Here is an 18,829-nt window from a genome sequence, read left to right as displayed (position 1 = left end):
AATTGTGATCCATGTTGAAAATTTCTGCAAAGGGGTGCCATAGATATCTTTTGCAGTTAGGAAGCAGAAACCTTCTTAATCCCTATGTAGCCATTCATTTAGTTATCTTCCAGTTCAATCCATAATTTTATCTATGCCAGAATATTCCAAATTTTAATGCAGCAGCTAGCATAGCTACTATAGGGGTAGAAAAACTCCCCTCCACCCTCCTAGGGTCTTGGTTGAGTCTGAGAATTAAGCTGACATTAGGTTAACAGGAAAAAAAAATAATACAAATTTACTCAGCAAATATTATGGGACATGGGAGACATGAAGAAATGAAGACCTAAAGAAGTAATGAGAGTCAGTTACTTAAATACTGGACTGAGCAAAGAATAGTAAACTATAAAAATGTGACTAAATTATGTGGGGATACTAAAGTCTGTACAGAATTCTCTTGGTCTCAATTTCTCATCCTTGAAGATAAAGATGTTGTTGACTTTCTTTCTAGTACAGGGAATGTCTTTCATATGGGAATTTTACCTTCTTATTTTAAGAAACAGCAGAAAAGTCAAAGTGATCTCCTTGCACCTGCTGTTTTTCAAGTGCCTTTAACTACAATCATCAATATGTCAGAAGAGTATATTTTAACACCTTTACTAATACAACAAAAACTTAATCCAATCACAATGTAGTAGAATAAGATTTAATGTAAGTAGTTTTAATGTAGTTGCATTAAACTAAACTAGAAGTAAAATAGATGAACACACACACAATTTAAGTTTCATCCAGGACAGCACATGCCTACTATGTGCCACAAATTGTGGCCTCTGGCCCTGAGGAGCTTGCAAGGAAATGGAGGAGAGAGATAGGTATCTAAATAAATTAGTTCTCTAATTATGGTACGTGCTAAGATAGGAAGATGCCAGGGTGCTCTGAGGATACTGGTAGGAGGGTTCACTCTGACCTGAAGACATAAGTAAGGCTTCCTGAAATCTGACCACTTCTTTCCATTGCCACTACTACACCTGATGACCACATCATCATCATTTTACCTGTGCCTCTGCAGTCATTTCCCAACTGGTCTGCCTGCATCCACCCTAGTCCCCAGAGTAATGTGTGTGTGTGTGTGTGTGTGTGTGTGTGTGTGTGTGTGTGTGTGTGTTAATGTCACTCGTATCTTGTTACACACTCAATTAAATAAGTAAAATTCCTAATTAAACACCAGTGGTTTCCCATGTATTTGAGAATAAAATCTAGGCTCCCTTTTTTGGCAAACAAGTCCATAGTAAATCTGGTTCCTGACATCTTCTCTAATTTCATCGCATACCATTCTCCCTGCAGTCACTTTCTCCAACCACTCTGACCTTATTTCCGTGCCTCTCCCTTGGCAAGCTCGTTCCTCTGTCTCCAGGCTGTGCATTCACCATTCCCCTGTGAGGAAAAGTGTTCCCACATCTTTGGTTGGCCAGCACCAATTTTAGCCCAAGCTTCACCTCCTGCAAATGCCTTTGCTGACAAGTCTGTATCCTCCCCAGGGTCTCTCCTCTTTTATGTCCTTCTTTTATTATTACTGGGTTGTTGCTTATATTTTTGTTTTTTGCCTCTCTACTCCAGGATTTTGTTTCCATGAAAGCTAAAATCCCTTCTGTCTTGTTCTCTACCATATCCCAAGGCCTCGGCACTTAGCAGCTGCTTAATACATATTTATTGAATGAATAACTGAATGAAAGGTGTCTGAACTGAGTTTAGATGGATGAATAAGACTCACCCAGTCTAAAAATAGTGGCAAAGTAAAGAGAATAGCGTGAAGAAAAGACACAGAGGCATGAATAGGCATGAGATGGGCAGGGGTATAAGCAGCTCAGTGTCACTAGATGGTAGTGTCAGAAGAGAGTGGTGGTGGATGTGGCTGGTGATAAACACAGACATTAGCTCACAGAGGCCATTGTATTCCATGACCTTGGACTTTTGGTTTAGAGACAGGGAGACCGGCAGATTTTGGCTTAAATCTGTGCCTCTCAAATGTTTTAACAATGACTCACAAGAAACAGATTTTATGTATCTGTGAACTGAGATCCATCCCCAGCTTTTAGATGCTGTCACATTCGTTGGCTCCTGGCTCCTTCCTCCACTTCAAAGCCAGCAGTAGCAGAGCAAGTCCTTGGTACATCATATCTCTCTGACCCAGTCTCCTGCCTTTCTTGTACACTTTTAAGGACTCCTGTGATTATATTGGACTCACTTGGTTAATCCAGAATAATCTTCCCATCTCAAGGTCCTTAACTTTAATCACATCTCCAAAGTGTCTTTGCCATGTAGGGTAACCTGTTCACAGATTCTGGGAATTAGGGCATGGACATCTTTGGTGGGCCATTTTCCTGCCTACCACAGGGATGTTTAAAGGGGTTTTCTAAAGATCATATTCCTTTCCCTCCTTCGCATCTTTCTTTCAATAGACATTTATTGAGTACTTACTGTTTCCCAGTGTTAAGTGCTGATATTCAACAGTGAGCAAGGTAGTCAATGTTCCTGCTCGTATGGGGCTTATATTCTAGTATAGAAGACAGATGACAAACAAGTAATTAAGCAAAGAAATGAGGTAGTTACAGATTGTGCCATGAAGACAATAATAAGGTGATGAGTAAAAAATCAACTGGGAAAGACCACATTGGTTAGGGAGGGCGTGGGAGGGATAGAGAGAGTGGTCAGGGAGGGGCTTTCTGGGGAAGTAACACATAAGCTGAAATCTAAAGGGTGAAAATATGTCAGCCACACGAAGAAGCTAGGGAAGAGGATTCTAGCAGAGAACTTGGAAAATGTGAAGTTCTCTAGGCAGCAAGAGCATTGTTCAAGGAACAGTCTGAAGGCCAGTGTGAATGGAAAAGAGTGAACCAGGCAAAAATGTAAGTGATGATGGCAAGATGGGAAGAAGTGAGGCCATGAGGTGGCTGAGAGACTGTGTGTGGTATGGGCTGTGGATATTTTTCTAACAGCAGTAGGGACCTGTTGAAGGGTTTCAGATAGTGGTGGTGTGCAGCGGGTAACATGATCTGATTTATGTTTTTCAAAGGTAGTTGGCTATATGAAAATGGCTTAGAAAGGGCAAGGATGGACTGGAAAGACACGTTGAGGGCTAGCATAGACTAGGGGAGAGATGACAGTGGTTTGGACTAGGGTGAAGGGACAGTTGGAATGGAGAGAAGTGCATTGATCTGTAAAATATTTTGGAGGTAAAGTTGACAGGACTAGAGATGGTTTAGCTGTAGGAAATAAGAAAAAGATTGGAATCAAAGATAGCTTCTAGGTGTTTTTAGCCACTTAGGGATGAGAATATCATTCACTGAGATAGAAAAGGCTGAAGGAAGAACCAATTTGGAGAAAGGGTGACAAGAATTAAGACTGAACACCTTAATACTGAGAATCTGTTAGACATCTAAGAGGTGATGCAAAGGAGACAGATGGATGAGACTGGAGCTCAGGGGGATGTGTGAGTTGAAGATCTACTCTGAAATCTTTAGCTAGCAGATAACATCTAGAGCCAGGGGACCAGGTGAGATCACCTACAAAGAAAGTAGAAATAGAAAAAAAAAAAAATACCTTGAGTGTGCTAAGGTCCTCCAAGAGTTAAAAATCAGGAGGAAATCAAAGAGTAGCCAGCAAAGACTTACACTAATATGCTAATATTATTTAGGGTTTTCCTGAATGATGACTAGGCTAGAGGTAGAGGAAACAAAGAACGCCATAGGGACAGAAGTGCTGTGTCTCTAGCACTTAGTGTACCTAGCACATGAAAGGCAGCCATCCATATTGAATGAGTAAGTGAAATTTTCTGAAACTTTCAATATTTTCTGGCATATGTCTAGGTATGGGGTTAAGAGGTAAACTTTTGCTTTACATTGGCTACTTTTTAGTGGACTGACACCACAGAACTTCCCAGCCTACTTTATGAATTTTTGGCCTATCTTCAATAGAATTTAAAGAATTTGTTACTGACCAGTAGAGCCATTCCTTAGGTTTGAATTTGAAACAGATCAGAATTGCCAGCTTATGTTTTCTGACCTATTCAAGATAAAAATCACTCTGTAAATAAGTAATTAAAAAAAAAAACAAGTAAACAGGCTTCTCTAGAAAACCCAAACAACCCTTGGAATTCCTTTTTTACTGCCAAAGAGATCAATCTTTTACTAAGTTCCAGATGGGTTATGAGCCATTTCTCAATCTACTGATTCCAGAATCACATGACTGGATCAGAAACTCTCATTAGTCAAACTACTCTATATGGTATGAAGATGAAGACTTGTTTAGAAGGAAAAGAAGAATAAAAGTGTTCTGTGGGACTAAGTCTCAGATAGGTTAAGCAACTTGCACATGGTCTCAAGTATTTAAACTCAGTGCTAAAGGACCCCAAAGCCCATTGCTGTGGCCTGAATGTTTATGCCCCCCTCGAATTTATATGTTAAAATCCCAACTGTCAATGTGATGATATTAGGAGGTGGGGTCTTTCGGAGGTGATTGGGTCATGAAGGTAGAATTTTCGCAAATGGGACTAGTGACCTTATAAAAGAGATCCCAGAGAGCTCTGTTGTCCCTCCCACCATGTGAGGTCACAGCAAGAAGTCCCCGTCTATGAACGGTCTATGAAGTGGGCCCTCACCAGACGCTGAATCTGCTGACCTCTTGATCTTGAACTTGCCAGCCCCCAGAACTGTGAGAAATAAATTTCTGATGTCTATAATCTACCCAGTTCATGGCATTTTGCTACAGCAGCCCAAATGGACTAAGACATCCAAATTCCTTCTCTAATCTTTTGCTGACCCCAAGAAGTTTCACTGAGATGGGATTTGGAGGTGGCTAAGATAATTCGATTTACTGATTTTAAAGGCATATGTCATTTTTTAAAATAACAAAATCTCAACAAGGTGGAGAAAAATAAAGTGGCAATTGAAGCTCTTCTGAGCTATTTTGGCTGTGGTATTTTCTGAATGTATTTAACATGAATGAATTTGTCTTCTTTTGCAAGGAAGAAGACAAAGTTCTATACCAGAGTCGATTGTTGATGGCACATACTTTTAGACAATGCTCACTGGCACTTATTTTTATAATCATGTGGCTGTTGATTAAAGCAAAAATAGGTAAGATATTTCTGTAAGTTACTCTATGGAAGAATTTGTGGTTTAAATTCTCAGTTACAGATGAAGTATGTATTTATGGTAAATGTTCCGGTAGTTGGTCTTGTGTAGTCAATCTCTGTCATTTAAGTGGGTAAGTCTGGTTCTGTCTATAGTAGTTATTTTATTTAATTTCTACTAATGATTAATATAAGGGTCCAATTATTTTATTTCTTCCTAAGAAAGTGGCTTGGTAACCCAGTTAGGCATCACAAATACATGTTTTACATTTCAGCACATTTTTCTTTTTTTTGTTTTCTTCTTTTTATTATACTTTAAGTTCTGGGGTACATGTGCAGAATGTGCAGGTTTGTTACATATGTATACACGTGCCATGGTGGTTTGCTGCACCCATCAACCCGTCACCTACATTAAGTATTTCTCCTAATGCTCTCCCTCCCCCAGCCCCCACCCCCTGACAGGCCCTGGCTTGTGATGCCTACCCCTACCCCCGTGTCCTTGTGTTCTCCTTGTTCAACTCCCACTTAAGAGTGAGAACATGCGGTGTTTGGTTTTCTGTTCTTGTGTTGGTTTGTTTAGCACTTTTTTTTCCTGCCTCCCACCCTCCACAAGCTTTTTTTTTTTTTTTTTTTTTTTTTTTCTGAGACAGGGTCTGGCTCTGTTGCCCAGGCTGGAGTGCAGTAGCACAATGTTTGCAATACTTTTTAAATACTCTTTTAAAACTGTATGTTTTTTCTTGGTACAAGTGTTTAAATAAAAATTATAAATCATAAATGGTGATGGAAACAAATGTGTTTTTTTTCTGGGAAGGCTTTATTAGTCTGGTAAATAATTTGCACATAAGAGAGGCTGGTTTTTCCCGGAACTGTGTTCCTGAATGTTCTTCCAATCCTGCTTTCTAACCACTTTCCTGGTTATAGTTCTGATTGTAGTATTACTGTTATGAGAAGGATGCATATTTTCATTCAAATACAGTTAGACTTCAATATGTTTACCTTCTGTTCTCATTGTACATCACTATTATAACCAGAGACATGTAGGTTAATTATATTTGCATGATCTGATGGGGTTAATTTTACCCTGTTTTGGGGAATTACATAAACTCTTCATTTTGAAATGGGTTTATTATCACCAACTAAATATTGCATTTGTATCTTATTGCAGATGAGTGCAAGAGAGGCGATGTGACTGTGAAGCCTTCCCGTGTAATTTTACTTGGATCCACTGTCAATATTTCATGTTCTTTGAAGCCCAGACAAGGCTGCTTGCCCTATTCCAGTCGTAACAAGTTAATCCTGTACAAGTTTGACAGAAAAATCAATTTTCACCATGGCCACTCCCTCAATGCTCAAGTCACAGGTCTTCCCCTCGGTACAACCTTGTTTGTCTGCAAACTGGCCTGTATCAAGAGTGATGAAATTCAAATATGTGGAGCAGAGATCTTAGTTGGTGGTGAGCATTCCATTTTGAATTTTTAAAACTTGGTGATCTTTTGGTATTTTTGATGTTTTGGTATTTGGTGTTAAGCAGAAACCCAAATACAGGTCAATGTTCTTTCTTTTCCCACCACATTGAAGTATTTCATTTTGATACTGACATGAAAGCTTCAATGTGAGTTCAGAAATTGGAATCTTATTTGGCAAGTCTCTCTCTCTCTCTCTCTCTCTCTCTCTCTCTCTCTCTCTCTCTCTCTCTCTCTCTCCAGAACCATTTATCTGTTGTCCTTAACTCCAGTGGCAGAAAAAATGGATCTCTGCAGTTGGGTCTTTATGCCTTTTTGACTTATGAGAATATGTTTAAAGCTACAGCCTCCTAAAAAGAAAGAAGAGATGTCTTTTTAAACTTCTGCAGCCCAGGATGACTACACAGAGTTGAGCAGCACCTCTTGCCCTACCTAACTTAATGCCTCCCAAAATAATTCTTCCATCCATGCTCACCTAGACCACTGGTTCTTATACTTAGCAGAAGGTAAAAGAAAACATTGATCACACTTACTATCTTTTCCTCAGTTCTCCAGAAAACTGACTCTAGCGAAAAAAAAAAAAAGAAAAGTAAACAAAAAACCAGACCTGCTAACAATTCATGAGAAGGGGGTGTGGGGCAGAGGAGTTACACAGCCCCAGGGAGGCAAGAGGGAAGGAGTGAGCCAGGAAAGGGACAAAGGCAAATACCAGGTAGTAACATTACTGAATCAGCCACAGCTTCGACAGAAAATACAGCTGGTTGTTTATACTCTTGAGAACATTCCCAGAAAGAGCATATAGGAATCTCATGACAAGAGAAAGAAAGAAGAACTTAACTATCTCCCACTGGCCGAAGTCCACCTGACAGGGGATCAGTTTCCCACACTGCTGGCTTGCATTACTGGTCCCTTCAGGCAGCTGCTGGGGGATTAGAACTAACCTGTCAGAGTTGACACCTGCAGCATGAGCCGCAGGGCACAGGATGAACCAGCAGCCAGCAGCACACCTACCTGCAGTTCGCAACCTGTGGCCCACAGCCTTGCAGGTCCAACCAGGCAAGCCCGTGAGCAAGCACGGGCCCTGAGGGATTCCATGGCACCCTGTGGTTCCAAGGAAGTTTTGGGGTGGCAGACAAGAGGCATAAAGAGACTAGGAAGAATTGCTCTAGCAGGCTGGCTGACCAAGTCTCATAGACATGGTCTCTGTCATAAAGGTAGTGATATAGAGCTCAATGAGACTCTGTCCAGAAAAGATGGAAACCTCTTCTCGGTGACCATTAAGGATATATAGATGTACAGTTGGTGCCAGGCAGTTTTCCTGGAAGGCCCCCAGAAGCATGGAGCTGAAGACCAAGCAAATGACCAAGCAGATCATTGGTAGGAAGGAGGTATAAACTAGGCCAAGTACTCACCTTCCAGCTCAGGGCCTCCTGTTCGTACCACTGTGAGTCATGTACTCAACATTGACAGCCTGTGGTATAGTAGAAGTAGCATGGGCTTTGAATCTCAGCTCTGCCAGTAGCAGTGTACTTTAGACAACTTAAACTATCTGAGCCTCAGTTTCTCCATCTGTGTTATGAAGATAATAACATCTACCTCATAAAATGGTCATAGTAATTAGAAGACCTCTTATATGCAAAGTGCTTAATCCCATGCAAGGCACAAGGGAGGCATTTAGGTGATGGCTTTAGGCTTCTCAACAGCAACCTGGAATGTGGAAGGCAACAGAGTCCTGACTATAGACTCTTTTCAACTTAGAAGTCTGTCCTCAAAGTATCAGTCAAACGTGAGGGTAGAATAAAGACATTTTAAACTATGCTCAAGATATTTCCTCCCATGCACCCTTTCCCAGGGAACTAATGAAAGCTGTGCTCCACCAACCCAAGTCATTCGACAAGAAAGAAGAAAACATTAAATCTAAGAAACAAGAGAGCCAAAGGAAAAAAAGAAGCAACTTAGGAGACACTAAGGATGAGCAGTCCCAGAATGACAGCTAGGTATCAGGCATGGAGGCAACCTGTCTTATATTAGAAAATCCACAAGGCTCCAAGAGAGAGGTCCTTAAGCAGATGAAATGGATAGAAGTGCCAATACATTGCAGTATATTGAACAGTGATTCAGATAATTGGCTTGCAAGTTTGAAATTTTATTAACAAGAAAACTAAACAAATGGAAAAACAAGATAATTACTAATTCTAAGATTAAAAGTTATACAGAAAATGAAAAGTTAATATAGTATTCTATATGACTCAGTCATGACTAGTGTGTGTATATGCATAAGTATACACTGTATAAATACATATAAACATATCTAAATGTATATGTGTACATGGGTACATATGTATACAAGGAAGAGACTTTCATTTTTTTGTTTTTGTTTTTGTTTTTTTTTTTGAGATGGAGTCTCCCGCTGTCGCCCAAGCTGGAGTGCAGTGGCGCAATCTCTTCTCACTGCAACCTCTGCCACCTGGGCTCAAGCAATTCTTCTGCCTCAGCCTCTCAAGTAGCTGGGATTATAGGCATGCACCACCATGCCCAGCTAATTTTTGTATTTTATTAGAGGGGGGGGGTTCACCATGTTGGCCAGACTGTCTCCAATTCCTAATCTCAGTGATCCTCCCCTCTCAGCCTCCCAAGTTGCTGGGATTATAGACATGCATCACCATGTCTGGCTAATTTTTGTACTTTTAGTAGAGACAGGGTTTCACCATGTTACCCAGGCTCAAACTCCTGGGCTCAAGCTGTCTGCCCACCTCGACCTCCCAAAGTGCTGGAATTACAGGCATGAGCCACTGTGCCTGGCCCAGGACTCTAACTTTTAAATATGAACTTATAAGTTAAAACGACTCTCAGACCACCTGTGTGGAGTCCCTGAGAAAAAAGTAAACTATTGTAATAGTCCAGGAAGAAGTGATCAAGTCCTTATCTAGGGCAGTGGCAATGGGAACCAAACATGGGAACAGATAACTCAAAACCTGGTGGAAGTAGGATCCACTGAATTTGATGACTAACTGGATGTAGAAAATGAAGAGGAAATGTTGAGAAAGACTCTGATGTTTCCAGTCTGTATGCCTTAGAGGAAGCTGATGCCCCAGGCAGCTTCATAAAATGGAACAAGAATAGATGTTGAATCAGAGAGAACTGGCTCAAACAGCTCTACCACTTACTAGCTGTGTGACCTTGATCATGTTACCTAACGTCTCTGAGCCTCAGCTTCTTCATCCATTATATGAGGTTAATCTAAATGCATTCCTCTTGAGTCATTTATACACATTAGATGGCGTCATGCACGTAGTGTGCTTAGCACAGAGTGTGGCACATAGTAAGAGCTCAAAGGTTTGTTGTTGGAACTTATTGGCAACATTCCTTATTCTACTTCCAGCAAGAGCCTCCAGTGTTTTTTGTTTGTTTGTTTGTTTGTTTGTTTGTTTTCTTTTGAGATGGAGTCTCACTCTGTCACCCAGGCTGGAGTGCAGTGGCGCAATCTCAGCTCCGCGCAACCTCTACCTTTTGAGTTCAAGTGATTCACATGCCTCAGCCTCCTCAATAGCTGGAATTACAGCATGTGCCACCATGCTCAGCTAATTTTTGTATTTTAAGTAAAGAAGGGGTTTCACCATGTTGGCCAAGCTGGTCTCAAACTCCTGACCTCAAGGGATCTGTCCACCTCAGCCTCCCAAAGTGTTGGGATTACAGGAGTGAGCCACTGCATCCAGTGAGAAGAGACTTTTTAAAAGGAAAATTTATTATTCTATTGAAACTATATAAGCTAGATATCATTATACCCATTTTATAGATTCAGCTGAAGCTCTGACTTGTCCAAGGTCACACAGTAGGCATTTCTGTGCCTATGTCTGTGGTGGATGCTAAGGACAAAAAAGACATTTATTTAATCAATTACGGATTTTTTTAGTGTAGACAATAGCTAGGACTTCTGTAGTATACTCATTTTATCTAACCTAAAGGAAATATGTATCTACACGTGGGTCTGGGTATTAGGGTAAAATGGGATGACTGAACAGCTAAGTATTTCTCTTACCTCCATTTTGTCCAAGAAATTCCTAGTTTGGGTCCTGTCTTTCACTATAAAATAGCTTTATTTAAAAATACACACCTTACAATAGAAGAGACCATGCTTGCTTTGTACATCTTTGTGTTTCCACAGCTAGCACTGTGCTTGGCTTGTGGGAGGTACTCAATGTCTATGTACATAAAAGAATTAATTTGTAGGCCGGGCGCGGTGGCTCAAGCCTGTAATCCCAGCACTTTGGGAGGCCGAGACGGGCGAATCACGAGGTCAGGAGATCGAGACCATCCTGGCTAACCCGGTGAAACCCCGTCTCTACTAAAAAATACAAAAATCTAGCCGGGCGAGGTGGCGGGCGCCTGTGGTCCCAGCTACTCGGGAGGCTGAGGCAGGAGAATGGCGTGAACCCGGGAGGCGGAGCTTGCAGTGAGCGGAGAGCCGGCCACTGCACTCCAGCCTGGGCGAGAGAGCGAGACTCCATCTCAAAAAAAAAAAAAAAAAAAAAAAAAAAGAATTAATTTGTAAATGCCCATAAAGTGCTCCAAGAGACACTGCAGAAATTAGATTTAGATGGTATAGCCCAGGAAGACATGACCGAGGCGAGTGGGTATAAGTTTCTTGACAGAAAATGTCTGGTGAAGAAAGCAAATAAGTCTCTCATTTTTCAAGGTTTCTAATATTTGAATGGGCATCACTCTAAAGGAAGTTAATTAATTATTACCAGGGGTAATGGAGCTAGCACTGGATGTTCACATGTCAGGGAAAATGGTAGAATATGGAGAAAAGGCTTGGACTTGAGTTACCCACAGCTGAGCTGGAGCCTTGAATCTGCCACTTCATAATTTTATAATCTTGGGTCAGATATTTCACCTTTCTCAAAAATAAAGATAATAATGGTATCTACCTCATGGGGTGCTATGCTGTCTAATTCAGAAAAACTGCACATAGCACTGGACTAGGCATATAGTAAGTATTTGATCCATATTTACTAGTATTGTTACTGTTTCTAGGAGAAATTTTTGCCTTAATGGCAAACTGGGACTTGGACGAAATCTGAAAATGGCTTCTAGTTTACCTGGGTTTACGGCATGTGGGGGATGTATTGTCATGTTGTTGGCAGATACTAACAATTTGGTTGAAATATCACCTGTGTGATATATAAGGTTTTTGTCTTTTCTTTATAAAGTTGCTCCAGAACAGCCTCAAAATTTATCCTGCATACAGAAGGGAGAACAAGGGACTGTGGCCTGCACCTGGGAAAGAGGACAAGACACCCACCTATACACTGAGTATACTCTACAGTGAGTGAGAGGCTGTATTCTTGCAACTGTTTTGTAGATCTTCTCTTAAATGACATTTAGAAATATCTATTATTTATTTATTTGTTTGTTTGTTTGTTTGTTTAGACGGAGTCTCACTCTGTTGCCAAGCTAGAGTGCAGTGGCACAATCTCAGCTCACTGCAACCTCCGTCTCCCGGGTTCAAGTGATTCTCCTGCCTCAGCCTCTCGAGTAGCTGGGATTACGGGAACCTGCCACCACGCCCAGCTAATTTTTGTATTTTTAGCAGAGACAGAGTTTCACTATGTTGGCCAGGATGGTCTCGATCTCTTGACCTCATGATCCACCCTCCTCGGCCTCCCAAAGTGCTGGGATTACAGGCATGAGCCACGGCGCCTGGCCTGTCTGTTTTATTTTTACCAGAGAGAAGAAGCAATAGATACTTCTAGACAATTAGACACCTTTTTAAAAGTTTCTATGTTTATAGTTAAAAATGCTTCATTCATCTACAGTATGAGAGACCTAATGTCTTGGATCTGAGTTCTAACTCAGCGTTCTTTTCAGTGCATCCAAGATCCAAGTTATGGCTGTTCTTTCCCACTCTAGTAGGGTTAAACTGGTTGCATAAGATCGCTTCTCTTTTTTGCAGCTGCAGACTCTTGGGGTCATGATACATAAATAAACTCTTCCTTGTGGTAGTTTTCCATTCGCTTGGAGAAGTTTCTTTTTAAAGCACCATTTGCTGACCTAAGAGTCCATGAAAAGAGAGAGTCTGGGAGATTCTGTTCCTTGGAGTAGATTTCGTGATCCCATTAAAGATCCAGCTGATTTTTGCTATTCCTGAGTGAGGAGGAGATGAAGGAAAGGAGGGGTTCTGTAGTACATTTACTTTTTCTAACCTACAGGAAATATCTATCGACATGCAGGTCTCAGTATTAGGGTAAAATAGCCCAGGATTCTACTCTGGCCACTGCTGTACTAGGAACTGACAGTTCTGTGCCGCAGATGTCAGGTGGCCACGGTCCTTAGGATAATGTTTGGAACTGCCCCAGGGTGCCAAGATGACAGCAGGGTTTGGGGAATTTCAGCAACGTAGGCATGGTTACCTATCTATCTACATGAACATGAAAGAGCATATCAGTTCTACTAAAAAAGGGAGTTGGGTGAAGTATAGTCTTATATGACCATATAATACAAATATTCCTGTTGTATATTACCAAGTCATAAGATTGACCTTTACAAATTGTCTAGAATTCTAAATATTTAAACATTTTGTTCTTTTCTACTGTAAGTAGAAAGTAGTACATAAAACATCTTGCTACACGTGGTTGTGTTTTGTTTACAGGTTAAGTGGACCAAAAAATTTAACCTGGCAGAAGCAATGTAAAGATCATTATTGTGACTATTTGGACTTTGGAATCAACCTCACCCCTGAGTCACCTGAATCCAATTTCACAGCCAAGGTTACCGCTGTCAATAGTCTTGGAAGCTCCTCTTCATTTCCATCCACATTCACATTCTTGGACATAGGTACATTTTATTTCACTATTTCACTGGTTCTTTATAATTATTTTTAAAATCATTCAAATTTTTTTTATGGTTGTTTCAAGAAAGACAGAGATTGATGGAAATTGGCCAACAGGCATAGGCAAAAGATAGAAGTTACTTTGATGCAAGTCAAAGGGTGCGTGATTCTAGAGCTGTATAAAGATGGCTATACAAAGTGGGATGTTCAACATTATTCTCTCTGTTGGAGAAATTAGTCCCTGGATTCAAATCCCATGAAAGAATCAGCTACTAATGATACCACCTGACTGAGGAGAGGGTCCTGTGGGGTCATTCAAGATGCTTTAGTGCAAGCCCTTCTTGGAGGAGGTGTCCTTTCACCCCCGTGGCTACAACCATCGTTGTGAGATAGGCTACATGTGGGCCTGCTAGGTTAGAGCAGCGAGGTACAAACTATGAATAAAATTTCTCAAGCCACAGGTGCATCTTGCTCTGAGAATACTTACCTCCAACCCTGGAGTGAGCCAGTACATTCCTGAGCAAATGTAATTGGTCCAGTTGAATCAGAGGCCAATCTCAGGCATTCCAAGTTCTGACTATCCAGGCAGAATTGGGCTGCCTGAAGTTCCAACCTCACACTATGTGCTTCTCACCTCTTTCCATGGCACTTCTTTGCATACATACTGCTAACGATGAGTCTGATCATTGGCATTTACTATACACTTTTCCACCACATTTCTTCTCAGGCTTCCTCCCATTTTTTTTCATACACCATTGATCTCTAGGCTACCTTCTCGCCCCCTGTTCTTTTCCTCTGTCCCTTTGCTATGAACTTTCCTACCAACATTTCTTCTCCTCCTGAGGCAATCATCACTAGCCACCTCTACTTCTCAGTCATTGGAACTCTTGAGTTTGGCACATTGGTTTTTAAAAAACCGTTGGATTAAGTGGAGTTGAAACTTACCACTAATGTTGGTAGTAGTTATTTGGTGAAAATGAGATTTGATTAAGGGGGATTATTTTAAAGATTCAGAAGTGAATCCAGCTTTTTAAAAAATTCTTTCTTAAAGCCTGGAACTTTTCCCTTGTATATTTTACCAAATTTGATGGTTGTGTATCTCAGAACTGAGTTTTGTCAAACTCTTTATAGCTCATGCCAGTACATAAGACAATTGCTGATCACGGATCCTGAACCACACTTTTTTGTTTGTCCTGGTTACTAGTGAGGCCTCTTCCTCCGTGGGACATTAGAATCAAATTTCAAAAGACTTCCTCCGTGAGCAGATGTACCCTTTATTGGAGAGATGAGGGACTGGTACTGCTTAATCGACTCAGATATCGGCCCAGTAACAGCAGGCACTGGAATATGGTAATGATCTTTAGAGTGAAGGAGCAAACATTGAAGGGTTCTTAATATTGCTGTACAGACCTCTGTCTTTTCTTTTTTTTTTTTTTTTTTTTTTTTTTTGAGACGGAGTCTCGCTCTGTGACCCAGGCTGGAGTGCAGTGGCCGGATCTCAGCTCACTGCAAGCTCCGCCTCCCGGGTTTACGCCATTCTCCTGCCTCAGCCTCCCAAGTAGCTGGGACTACAGGCGCCCGCCAACTCGCCCGGCTAGTTTTTTGTATTTTTTAGTAGAGACGGGGTTTCGCCGTGTTAGCTAGGTTGGTCTCGATCTCCTGACCTCGCGATCCACCCGTCTCGGCCTCCCAAAGTGCTGGGATTACAGGCTTGAGCCACCGCGCCCGGCCGACCTCTGTCTTTTCATACAGCAAAATATAGAGTTTAAGAATATTTATCCCAAAGTACACACTTGAGAACTATCAGAAAGTCACGTACGCCTCTGTTGATTAAGAAATATCTTGAATTTTGATCTCTGATTCTGAAATTTTTAAAGCTTTTGTAAACCAATATTAATTTTCTATAGTTTGTTTCTAACAGAGGTTTCGTTTCTCCTTATTATTTACCCCCGTCCTATTATTACTTTCTAGCATTTAAAAAAGATATTGAAAAGAGAAATATTAAGAAATGTCCACAGAGATTTATATAGAATTTAATATTCCAAAGAAAAGGTCTACAATTTAATATAATATTAGGCATTACATGTTTTAAAATAAAATGTATGGGATTATGATTTTTTCTAGGATTGTTGTAAAATTCAATGGCTTATAATAACAAAGGATCAGTTCCACAGATAGCTGATATTCAAGAGAGTATAACTAATTAAAGCGTTTTTTTAAAAAAAGCCAGTTCTATGTTTGTGTTAAAACATTCATCACATTCTAATTGTAATCAAATAAAAAATAATCTCTAGTGTAGAAACTTCTCCAAGGTGTTTTGAAACTTCATAGTTTTCAATCTTTACTTGTTTTTCAGCTGGTTTCAGGATCCCCCTCGAGAACCTACATAGATGGGTTCTCAGTCCCAGGAGATTTTATTTTATTTTTAATAAGAAGCTATATTTCAGATTAATATCATATCTATTCGGTAAGACAGTCATTGATATTTCTTCCCATTTAATGGTAGGTCTGAAAAACAAATAGGATCAAACAGCCTGGGTTTTTTTTTTTTCATTTTGTGTTAAAATTCTTTAAATTAGCAATCTAGTATTAATAGGCACTTTAAAAAAATGTCTGCTTCAAGGTTAATGTTACAGAGGCCAAAGGAAGACATGATTTGCTGGATCTAAAACCATTTACAGAATATGAATTTCAGATTTCCTCTAAGCTACATCTTTATAAGGGAAGTTGGAGTGATTGGAGTGAAACATTGAGAGCACAAACACCAGAAGAAGGTATGTGTCCAAAATATACATACATATCGGGGAGGAATAAAGGGGAGAGAGGGGGAAGATGTAATGATTTCTTTGGAATAGAATCTTTAAAATCTTTAAAGTACTGGTGCTGAATCAAAAAGTATGACTGCATTAGTTAACAACTTAATTTTCATATTAACTTCAGTGCTAAAACTGTTCAAGGAAATATGTTTCTATCGCTAGGACATTTTTAACATTGGGTAAGTTCTACTCCTGTTTGCTATCAGTCATGTTGGTTATAATGCTTGGTTGTAACTCTTATCTCTCTTACTATCTCAGTAACTTATTTCACAGAGCTATAACCAGTAATTAATCTCATTTCTTGTTAAAGCTTCATATATTTTATATTTTTGATTTGATGAAAAGTAATGTGGCTCAATAAGCTATACGAAAAGCTTGAAAGAAAGTAGGCTCTGGAGACACATATTTCAAAATAACATTTAGCATCCAGCAATCCTCTCTTGTCCAAATATTATAACACTGTACTTCAAGCCTTTGGTATTTACTGCATAGGTGAGAACCACCTGGCCACCCATAGCTATGAAAAGGATATCAAATGTGTTTTTCAGTCTGATGAATTTTTATTTTTTAGTAATTATTGGGAAGGAAATGTTATTGAAGTACAAGAAAATATTTTATTGAAGCAAAAATGCCTATGTAAACTTTATGCCAATATTAAATCTTTGGAGAGACAAGAAATAGCCATCTGAATATTAGTTTTTAAAAGCACTCATTTATGTTGGGCACCGTGGCTCACGCCTGTAATCCCAGCACTTTGGGAGGCTGAGGCGGGTGGGTCATGAGGTCAGGAGTTCGAGACCAGCCTGGCCATCATGGTGAAATCCCATCTATACTAAAAATACAAAAAATTAGCCGAACATCGTGGCACATGCCTGTAATCCCACCTACTCAGGAGGCTAAGGCAGGAGAATCACTTAAACCTGGGAGGCAAAGGTTGCAATAAGCCAAGATTGTGCCACTGCAATCCAGCCTGGGCAACAGATGAAGACTCCATCTCATAAATAAATAAATAAATAAATGCGCTCATTTAATGATATAGTAGAGAGCCTTTCATAATTTATATAAATATGACTTAGAGGAAAACTTTTTGGCATATAATCCATTGTTCATTATCTAGAGCTTTTGTAACATTAACGTGCAAAATCTAAATTCTTACTTGTGAAATTTATGGATATGTGTGCATGTAAACTAGCCTCGTAATTAAGTTGCATTTATTTTCTGTGAGCTACTAATGGCTTTTGATAACTGATGATCCTTAGCAATCATACATCAATGACATTCAAGGAACTGAAGGGTCTTTAGCAGAATGTAATACCTAATATGTAATTCGCAGAATAATCTTATATCTTCCTTATTTCTTGTATTAATTGCTTTTTTTTTTTTTTTTTTTTTTTTTTTTTGAGACAGAGTCTTGCTCGGTCGCCCAGGCTAGAGTGCAGTGGCACAATCTCGGCTCACTGCAACCTCTGCCTCCTGTGTTCCAGTGATTCTCCTGCCTCAGCCTCCCAAGGAGCTGGGATTACATGTGTGCACCACCACGCCCGGCTAATTTTTGTTATTTTCAGTAGAGACGGGTTTCACCATGTTGGCCAGGCTGGTCTCTAACTTTTGACCTCAGGTGATCCACCTGCCTCGGCCTCCCAAAGTGCTGGGATTACAGAACATATTTTAAAAGTTGTCTAAAAGTGAATTTATCCAACAAATGATAATTTATTACCACTCATTTTATAATAAAATCTCTTAAATTAATGTTGAAACACTTGCCCTCTGGTTGTCACTTTTATAATCCAGAGCTTACTTATAATATCCTTTTATTATACATAGTCGAAGTAATTTTTTTAAAGACTATCTCATGAGTTAGATTTTGTTTATATATGTGGTACAGAAAAAATTTCTGAAAATGGGCTATATTTTATGTCCAAGTTCAAGGTAGTAAGTAGTCTGGGAAATATTTAAGTTACGTCACATTAAGCTAAACTATAAACTAGGGAAACACTGGGTTTGTGAATTCTTGCCATTCTTACATATGATAATGACCTAGTTAGAGATGTGTGAAAAGGTTTTTCTTTTCTTTTTTAAAAAGTGTCTTTTGAATTAAAATTCCTTCAAGGCACCACAGTGACTTTCTCATTTCCTATAAAATAAACCACTATCATAACAGTGAGTATAGCAACTCGTTATGGTTATGAACTCATGGATGATTATGAATTGAACTTAGGAAGCTGGCTTATTCAGTCACTGAAGGTATTCATAAAGAGAGAAACCCATACTCTGAGATACACCGCCTTTACCAAGCTCTGTTGGCTTCCTTTCTATCTCTGAATCTCCCTTTTCTATGTTTGATTTTTCTGTGGGTTGTTGTAGGTCTTTTTTCTCTTTCTCTAGGCTGCTTGGTTTTCACCCCTTACCCGCTGTTTCTGTCATCAGTTTCTTTATGAAACACCAACTGATGTAAACCTAAAAGGTGTGAATTTTTTTTAACACGTCTTCCTTTTAACCTTTTCAATGTGTACTCATATGAGCTTGACATTTAAAAAAAATTACTAGTAAGCTTTTTTTTTTTAGGTACTCTCTAAAAGTGTGAATGATGGTGTAACAGAGCTCTTTT

The 18,829-nt window shown here is 39.7% G+C and overlaps 1 protein-coding gene across 1 annotated transcript in view; it reads left to right on the top strand.

The window, feature by feature from the left end:
* Positions 1–2,803: 2,803 nt before the first annotated feature.
* IL12RB2 (interleukin 12 receptor subunit beta 2) overlaps positions 2,804–18,829 on the top strand; it is an 83,067-nt gene continuing 67,041 nt past the window's right edge. The window contains exons 1-7 of the mRNA XM_010357075.2: positions 2,804–2,885; positions 5,003–5,114; positions 6,276–6,563; positions 11,787–11,901; positions 13,226–13,410; positions 14,610–14,755; positions 16,029–16,179. Of these exons, the coding sequence (XP_010355377.2) occupies positions 2,859–2,885; positions 5,003–5,114; positions 6,276–6,563; positions 11,787–11,901; positions 13,226–13,410; positions 14,610–14,755; positions 16,029–16,179 (1,024 nt within the window). The 5' untranslated portion in view covers positions 2,804–2,858. The remainder of the gene's footprint in view (positions 2,886–5,002; positions 5,115–6,275; positions 6,564–11,786; positions 11,902–13,225; positions 13,411–14,609; positions 14,756–16,028; positions 16,180–18,829) is intronic.

The sequence above is a fragment of the Rhinopithecus roxellana genome, chromosome 12 (assembly GCF_007565055.1).
Source record: "Rhinopithecus roxellana isolate Shanxi Qingling chromosome 12, ASM756505v1, whole genome shotgun sequence".
NCBI lineage: Eukaryota > Metazoa > Chordata > Mammalia > Primates > Cercopithecidae > Rhinopithecus > Rhinopithecus roxellana.
Note: the sequence above shows the minus strand (reverse complement) of the source record. Positions and strands in the feature narration are given on the sequence as shown.